This window comes from Vicugna pacos, chromosome 4, assembly GCF_048564905.1.
Source record: "Vicugna pacos chromosome 4, VicPac4, whole genome shotgun sequence".
NCBI classification, from domain to species: domain Eukaryota; kingdom Metazoa; phylum Chordata; class Mammalia; order Artiodactyla; family Camelidae; genus Vicugna; species Vicugna pacos.
This window is the reverse complement of record NC_132990.1, coordinates 68,814,865-68,824,054: the sequence shown is the minus strand read 5'-3', so window position 1 is coordinate 68,824,054 and position 9,190 is coordinate 68,814,865. Positions and strand designations below refer to the sequence as shown.

Below are 9,190 nucleotides of genomic sequence, written 5' to 3'. Positions count from 1 at the left end.
CTTAAAATACATGTCGTGGTTGAAATTATATATCTATCTATATACAACTTATTTAAATATAAACATATTTTATATAAATAAAGACACATAGATTGCATAATTTATTTAAATACAAATATATGAATAATACATACTTATATATAATATTTATATTATAATTATATTATAAACAATATTTATGTTATATATTTATATTATAAATATCATTTATATTGTATTATATTTATACATTTAAATAAATATATAACTATTGAAATATGAAAATATGTATGTATACAGTATCCAAAGCTGACAGGTAAATGTTGAAGCTCCTGGTTCTGAGATTTATGATTCCCCTCCTCTAAGAAAATTCTGTCTGTTACACTTTGAAAGAAATAATGTTAACTTTAACTTTTGAGAAGGATATAAACTAGTCAGCTGAATTCTCAATAATTATAAATTTCCAGAAGAATTGGCAAACTTGTGACCTTATCATACATTCATGTTTTTCCAAAATGTAGTAAACTTTGTTCTAAACCTTATGAGATGCTTCTTTTGGGAAAATCAGCAGGCTCAGTGGGTTGGAGATGGCATCAAAGGTGGCCTTGGCGACTTTGCCCGGGGTGGCAGCAGAGCAGATCTTAAATTAAGTCTTCTCATCAGACACACACACAAATAAAATGGTGACTACATGGAGGTGATGAATACATTCATTAACTTTATTGGAGTGATCATTTCATAATGTATGTACATTAAAACATTGAGTTGTACATTTTAAACATACACAACATTTACATGTCAATTTTGCCTCACTGGAGGTATTTTTTTTAAAAAAAGAACTAATGTGATTCCCAGGAAATAGGAAGAGAGACATAAGTTCTACATGCTATGTAATTTCTCAATCTAATACACAAGAGCAATAATCAATAATATCAACTTAGAATTATCAATTTATACTAAAGAATTGCTAGGAAAAGAGGGAATAATTGTTACAGAATAAAATTCAAGTTATCAATATTTGCTAAGCATTTTTTCCATGCTGGGCTCAAGATTAGAGGTGTAGGATCTGGAGTTTGTGAATATATGTGTCTACTATAAAGATGAGCAAATGTCATTGAGACAGGACTATTGCCCTGTTGAAGAGTTTCTCCAGGGCCCCCTTCATGTCCCTGTTCCTTAGGCTGTAAATGAAAGGATTCAGCAGTGGTGTCACCACTGTATACATCACAGAGGCAATTATGTTCTTGTCGCTGGCCTTGCTGGATGATGGGAAAAAATACAGGGCAATAATTGTTCCGTAATACAGAGCTACCACAGAGAGGTGGGAGCCACATGTGGACAAGGCTTTGCAGATGCCCTTGGTGGATGGAACCTTCAGGATGGTGGCCCCAATGTGGCCATAAGAGATCAAGATGCATGTAAGTGGGAGGATAATGACTGCCATTCCTACTGTGAAGATGGCCAGCTCATTGAGGGATGTGTCTGAGCAGGAGAGTTTGAGCAGGGCACCAAAATCACAGAAGAAATGGGGGATGGCATTGTCAGCACAAAAGGACAGCTGGGTCAGGAGGAGGGTGTGACAAAGGGCACTGGCACAGGACACAATCCAAGATACTGGGACTAGTAAGGTGCACAGTCCCTCTCTCATGATGGTGGTATAGTGCAGAGGGTGACAGATGGCCACGTACCGATCATATGCCATTGAGGTGAGAAGAAAATTGTCCAGAACAGTAAAAAATATGAAGAAATACATCTGTGCTATGCACTCTGCATAGGGGATGGATTGATCCTGAGTTTGCATGCTCGTTAACATCCTAGGGACGGTGACAGATGAGAAAGAGATGTCGGTGAGGGCCAAGTGGCCGAGGAAGAAGTACATGGGGGTGTGGAGGCGAGAGTCCAGCCTGATGAGCAGGATGATGAGCAGGTTCCCCAGCACCGTGGTCAGGTACACGCCCAGGAACAGGGCGAAGACCACGCCCCGCTGCTCTGGCCGGATGGGGAGCCCCAGGAGGAGGAACTGGGACACGCTGCTCTGGTTCTCCCTCCTCATGCTCCTCTCCTGTCTGCTGGGATGAAAGGACAGGGGAAGAAGCAGAAACCAACAAATTTTGATTTACAGCAGGCAGATAAAAATTAGTTCCTTCCTACTGGTGAATATGCCAATATTCTGCATTGCCATGTCCCTGCAAAAATCCTTTAAAGTGGATGGTATTATCATGTAAAATGAGAGAACATGCCAACAGAGAAGAGAGTTAGATATAGAAGAGACACTGGCCCAGTGGCATTTTTCCATCATCTAAGGGAGAGGCAGCCTCTAAGTCGTAGTTTGCAGCTGTGTCTAGTCTGTAAAGAGAAAGTGTCACAGTATCTTAGCAGAGGCAGAGTAAGCCAAAATCCCCCTAATTTCTATTCCGTTTCTGTATATTTAAAATCAGTCATGTTTGACCTTCAAGTTGTAACATATAAAACTTTTGAAATCTGACTTTAAAATCCAGTCATTAGTAAAGTGTATGGAAATTTCAACAACATAGACTCAAAGGAAAGAGGATCAAAAATAAATAGCCAACGTTTCCATTATGTATAAAGGTTGAAGAGAGAAGAAACATACCTGTTGATTGAACTCAAAGTTTCTCTGAGCTCAGTCTCACAATATCAACACTTCAAAATATTACTGGTGTATAAATATATATATATTTACTAGTACTTAATGTCATGTAATTCTCCAAACTCCTGATTCAGCAAGCTCCCATGACTCCATGAAAATCCATAATCCATATTAGAGATACAGATTTTCGAGAGAAGCATTAGAGGCCTGGTTAACACTGCATTCACTAAAGGAGCACACATCCTGACATCTAGAATGTGATGAAGTGATGAGCTCCCAGCCTGGATTTGGAGATGTGCCCACTAATATACACGGCCTGCTGGCTCTGTTCCCCATCTCCCCCAAGGCTTGGGTTTAAAGGCATGAGGCTCTCTCACTTGTGGTGATTGTGGTATCCTTGTCTTTGATAATTAGTAATAGGAAGTGACTTAAGCAAGAGCACAGAGAAGTGATGAGCACCTGTGTGTACACACACACACACACACACACACACACACACACACCCCTGCTGTTGGCTATTGGTGAAGGATAACCAGTTCTACTCTGAATTTTATGCTCAAGTCATCTAAATGCCAGAAGTATGTACTAGTTTCTCACCTTCTCTGTAGGACACCCAGAGACCAAATTTAGCCTACAGCTTCTGTGGCCTTGAACCTCTCACTGTCTTCAGAGAGAAAAGTCATGAGCCTGGAGCCTACTCCTCAATTCACCAGCTTCAGAAATGGAGATGTGAAGACTGTGCTCTATCCACCAGGGAGAGGATCCAAGGGGACAGGGCACCAAGTTTTTGGCTGGAAACGTGCATTAAACCTGTATTAATTGCTCAGTGTTCTTCTTACTCCCTCCAGAACAGATGCCCTCAGGCAGTGGTCCCTAAACTTTGATGTTCCGCAGAATCACCTGGGGAGCTTGTTAAAGATGCAGATCCCAGCTCCACTGCCAGAGATACTCGTTCATGGGATCTGGGGTCAGGTAGTTCTGAGGCAGATGGTTCTAAGGGCAGACTTTGAGGAAACACTGTCCTTAGAAATAACATCAGGGTGGATGCCCTGTGAGTGTGAGCCCAGAAGGAGCTGTGGAAAGACCTCCTCACTGGCCCTTCCCTACCAGGTTAATGCCTCACCTAGATAACTCTTAGCTTGGAATGTGAAGAGTGATTTTCCTCCCAAGTGGAAATTCCTTTTTGATTTGCTGCCTTAAAAATTAATTCTGCTTCATGATGGAAATCCAAAAAACATAGACATGAAAACAAAGAATAAAGTCAAAGTACTTCACCCTTCCATTATTCATTTTTTTATCCATCTAAAATGGTTTTTATTTGTAAAATTTTATGTTTACATAAATGGGATTTATTTTATATGGCATTTTATAGTTCTTTTTCTATAATAATTGATTATAATAATGTTTCCATTTCTACTTCTATGCATATCAATACATAGAATACATACATCAATACATCAATCTACTTAAAACTTTTAGTTTTTAGTTGAATTAACACAAAGATTCACTGTGAAATTTTGTTAAAGCCTCCACTATGCCTTGAAATCTCTTTTGTCAGTTGCCTGATCAAAGTTGCTTTAATATCTCCAAAGCATAAACATTAATGGTCTCCATTGTCTTAGTTCCCCAATACATGTAGCTTGTTCCTTTGAAAAGAGAAGAACCTAACTTTGAAAATGCCCAGAAAGATACATGAAGAATGGAAAGTTGAGCCCTGTGGAAAGAGAGGCAACAAAGCCAGATGGTCCCCGTTCACCTACAGGATCATCTAAGTCAGAGCCAATGGAATGAAATAAAGGCATAACAAAAGAAAGTTGTAATATTCTACACATATATCCAATATCAACTCTGGTAGAGTTAGGGCATCACCACAGGCTTAAATATCACTCCAGGTGCTGGTCACATACTACTTAGTCTTATATTTATGTATGAAGTTATATATTGCATTTTACATAGGGCAGACACGTGCACACAAAGAGAAGAGGAAAAGACTGGGGAAAAGTAGCCTTGATGCCCATAATAACGACAATATGGATTGGATTCAAGACAAATGCGATCTTATGGGCTGTGTCAAGAAACACGGCAAGTTAAATGAGGACTTTTAGACATGAATAACATCAAATAATAAAACCTTTTCAATGTCCTATCAAGAACTCAAGTGTCCTTTTTGGAGGTACAGCTGCTCTGAAATCAACTAGTGCTTCATAACAAGTGCACATTTTTTGGCAGCATGTGTGAAATAATTGTTACTTTAAAAATATTTAAACTTGTTTTTAAGTGACATTAGCAAAGTTACAAGTCACACTGAAATTCCACGTGGCTTAATGTAAGCCAGAAGCCATCAGTGGACACAGGGTGTTATTTTTTTCAAAGCTTTGAGAATTTTTTTTCATTGAACGTATAGTCTTGCGTGATGATATGAAACAATATGCAGTGTCTGGTACATCTATATTATATATGAAAGAGAAAAGAAAATCTGATAGCTCAGGAAATATCCTCTTATGCTAGAAATGAAAAAGGAATTTACTGCAGCCAGAATTAATCTGAAAATACCAACCTGAACCATTGATTCCTCTGTTACCAAAATAATTTTAGCACTTTCTTGTTTCACTCTACCCACTACCAGAATTCGTGAAAGGTGTTGTAAACATGCACCCCAGAACTTCCATGCTTTAATTCTTCACTCCATTGCTCTTCAGATCATAGTTCACACCTCTGCAGCGTCAGCGTCCTGTGGGAGCTTGTTAGACATGGCAGTCCTTGGGCCCCAACTCAGAACGATGGAATTGGAATTTGTGGTGGTAGAGTCCAGGAATCTCTGCTTTAACAGGCTCACCCGCAATCCTTAGGCATGCTAAAGTCTGAGAAGCTTTCCTTTCATTCTGCATTTGGGAGGGCAGGAGGTCCATGAAGCACAGTCAGGGCTGAATCTGCAGTGGCGTTTGGAGGACAGCAATGACATTTTTAGAGATTATGCACTATAATTTCGTTATATGTACAAAGGAGGCCAGCATGAAGCTTGCTCTCATTACTGATTGTCTATGAGGGCTAAAAAATATCAACCCCACAGTGCTGACGGGGGGAAATCCCCAACAAGTCTTGAAATCCTACAGGGTCCCATCATCAGGTTTGTTTTTGTAACATTTCATACCATGGGCAGTAAAAATTTCCTCTTATTTACGTGACAACTAGTTTGGATTCTGTGATGTAATAGACCATAAAGACGAAAGGAAAATCCTGTATTGTTGGCATAAGAATGTGGTGCAGTAATATAGCTAGTTCTTTAGATACTGGGGTGCATGAAAGCCTGAGATTATGGGCCCAAAATATATGAGTTTCCAAAATTCTCCTCAATTAAAGAATAACCAACATGTATATTTTTGTATTATGTATGCCCCCAACTTGCAGAAATAAGAAGTGAATAATAAAAGTAATCTAGCATTTGCTGATTAAAAGTTATTTATGAAGGAGAGCATTGTTTATAAGGTCAACTTATTTACAGTGAAACTCTGGTCAGCTAACATTTACCCAGTACATCCAACATGCCATAATTTGTCTTAGGGCTTGGAGACGTAAAAGTTTTGAGATCTATTCAAACGGAAAATCAAATAAATGAGATGAATCAAAATGAGGCTCTAATTTAAATAAAAGTTGGATGTCACTGTGAGAAAAATGTTGCTCTACTGAAAAGTTTCCCAAGGGCACCTTTTATGTCCTTGTTCCTAAGGCTGTAGATAAAGGGATTCAGCATGGGTGTGACCACTGTGTACATGAGAGCTACAATGATGTCCTTGTCAACGAAATTGCTTAGTGTTGGGAAAAGGTATTGCCCAAATATTGACCCATAATACAGAGAAACTACAGAGAGATGGGAGCCACATGTGGACAATGCTTTGCACATCCCCTTGGTTGAAGGGACCCTCAGGATGGTAGCCCCAATGTAACCATAAGACACCAGGATACATATGAATGGCAGAGTAATGACCACCACCCCTACTGTGAACATGACCAATTCATTGAGAAAGATGTCTGAGCAGGACAACTTGAGCAGAGCACCAAGGTCACAGAAGAAATGGGGAATGGTGTTAGCACAGAAAGATAACTGGGTCAGGAGGAGGGTGTGGGAAAGGGAGCTGGCACCAGACAGGATCCAGGAAACAGCCACTAGGAAGGCACACAGCTCCTCCCTCATGATGGTGGTGTAGTGAAGAGGGTGACAGACAGCAACATAGCGGTCATATGCCATTGATGTAATAAGAAAGCTGTCCAGGTCAGTAAAAAATATGAAAAAATACATCTGTGAAATGCACCCTGCATAGGGGATGAGTTGGTACTCAGTGTACATGTCCATCAGCATCTTAGGGACAGTGACAGATGAAAAAGAGACGTCGGTGAGGGCCAAGTGGCTGAGGAAGAAGTACATGGGGGTGTGGAGGCGAGAGTCCAGCCTGATAAGCAGGATGATGAGCAGGTTCCCCAGCACCGTGGTCAGGTACACGCCCAGGAACAGGGCGAAGACCACGCCCCGCTGCTCTGGCCGGATGGGGAGCCCCAGGAGGAGGAACTGGGACACGCTGCTTTGGTTCTCCCTCCTCATGCTCCTCTCCTGTCTGCTGGGGGTGAAGAATGGTTGAGAATATTAAGATCTCTGAAATAATCATTTTTAGCAGTCAGATGAAAAAATATGTGTGCTTTAATTTATTATGGAAGGTGGGAAATGCAACATATTTCTCTGTCCCTTATATGTTGACACATGAAACAATTAGAAAAATTACCAGAGGATGTTAAAAAGAGCCACCTTTTCTTGGTTCACTGACAAAATAGAATTCTTGCATCTGCAGTAATGAGGACTGGACCGCGGAAAATGACGTCTCAGTCATGTTATTGCCCCAAGAATGCTTTGTGGGGACTATTCTAAATCATCAACCATTGCATAGTGACATTTAGAAGATGTGATTTCCACAACTATTGTTAAATTTCAGATGGGAGGCAGATTTCTCAAATAAAATGATGCAAAGAATAGTATTTGTTAAAAACACTCCTCAGTATATATACATTTTGTTTATTTCAGTTCAGAGATGGTCCTTAAGAAACTCTGGATTACATTAATCCATCTCCCTACTGCAGCAAAAGAGCAATTAAAAAAAATCTGTATTCCTTTTTTTAAAACCTAAATGACTCCTCATGTTTAAAAAATCTCAAAAGAATCCCATTGATCTTAAGATGAGGTATAACTACCTTAATATGGCTTAAAGATGGTGAAAAAATCTGTGTCTCTCCTACATTTCCAATCTCTTCTTCCTTACCTCCACCATCCTCACCCTTGCTGACTTCTCTGTTCCAACTTTCCTGGAAAGACACATTTCCATTTAATGTCATTAAAACTCCTTTCCTTTGGTGGTTGTGGGTTCCCTGGAATCCCATGTCATGTTGAGAAAGCAATCTGACTTCCAGCAAATATTTTTTACAAATTTATTTATGGTTTATTTTCTACTGTCAAGACCCAGAAGGTTAAGTGATGATGCAACAACATCTTAAAACTACATTTATAAAGTATATCATTTTTAATACATTTCCTCTCCTCCCTATGCAACATAACAACACCCCATTACAAAATAAGGACTATTATCAAAAGATGCCAGAAGTGAGATTTTAGCTGGATCTCAAGTTTTCATCTCCATCTTAGGTGGTCCTTCCATTTAACACAACACCTGCTAGTTAATTATGGTAAGCAGAAATAATAACTCCCAAAGGTGTCCATGTCCTAATGCCCAGAACCTGTGGATATCGTACAGTTCATGGCAAGGGGGAATTAAGGTTTGGGTGGAATTAAGGTTGCTAATCAGCTGACTTTAATATGAGATTATCCTGGATTATCTGGATGGGCTTGATGCAATCACGGATGTCCTTAAATGTAGAAGAGGGAAGCAGAAGAGTCCGTTACAGAGATTTTATGATATGATGCTATTAGCATAGAAGGTGGAGGAAGGGGCCACAATCAAAGAATGGATGTGGTCTCTAGAAGATGGAAAAGTCAAGAAAACAGATTCCCCCACTGAGCCTTCAGAAGAAATGCCAACATTTCAGACTTCTGATCTCCAGAACTATAAGATAACAAGTTTGTGGGTTTTTAAGCCACCAAGTTTGTAGCAATTTCTTAGGGCAGCAGTAGGAAACTGATAAACCAATGATGGAAAAAGTTCAGGTATATTCAAATACTCTGGTTATCTGGGCACCAGTATGCAACAAAATCCCTGTGTCTTGCCTCAGTTTCCACCTTGTATACAACAAAACAAAGCAATAGCTTCACAGAGCTCTTTCCTCCCTAACATATAGGGAAGTGAGGTTACTATCTCATTAGAAGCATTTTCCACGGACCACAAATGCGACTCAGAAATACCCCCTCTCCTACATTCATCAACTGGACTATGCCAGGACCTACAGCAAGTGGAAATTCCTCCTGAAACTATGTCTCTACTCCCCACCCTCTCATTTTCTCTGTCTTTTTCACTGTCTTTTCTCCTCCATGCCAAAGTCAGCCTTGTACCTCACTGCATTTATGATCCCGTGTTTGGTGGATAAATGTGTTCTGAGATTCTCTTT

The 9,190-nt window shown here is 39.8% G+C and overlaps 2 protein-coding genes across 2 annotated transcripts; both read right to left on the bottom strand.

Annotated features, from left to right (window-relative positions):
- Nucleotides 1–1,090: 1,090 nt before the first annotated feature.
- Nucleotides 1,091–2,032, bottom strand: LOC102539493 (olfactory receptor 1J4). The gene has a single exon (XM_015240243.3). The coding sequence runs from the start codon at nucleotides 2,030–2,032 to the stop codon at nucleotides 1,091–1,093; it is 942 nt and encodes a 313-aa protein (XP_015095729.3).
- Nucleotides 2,033–6,245: 4,213 nt separating this feature from the next.
- On the bottom strand, nucleotides 6,246–7,184 carry LOC140695902 (olfactory receptor 1J2). The gene has a single exon (XM_072959010.1). It carries the CDS (start codon nucleotides 7,182–7,184, stop codon nucleotides 6,246–6,248), a length of 939 nt encoding a protein of 312 aa, XP_072815111.1.
- Between the last annotated feature and the right edge of the window lie 2,006 nt (nucleotides 7,185–9,190).

Excerpts from the sequence above, each read along its gene's own strand:
- LOC102539493 (XM_015240243.3), bottom strand. The coding sequence starts at position 2,032 with ATGAGGAGGGAGAACCAGAGCAGCGTGTCCCAGTTCCTCCTCCTGGGG.
- LOC140695902 (XM_072959010.1), bottom strand. The coding sequence starts at position 7,184 with ATGAGGAGGGAGAACCAAAGCAGCGTGTCCCAGTTCCTCCTCCTGGGG.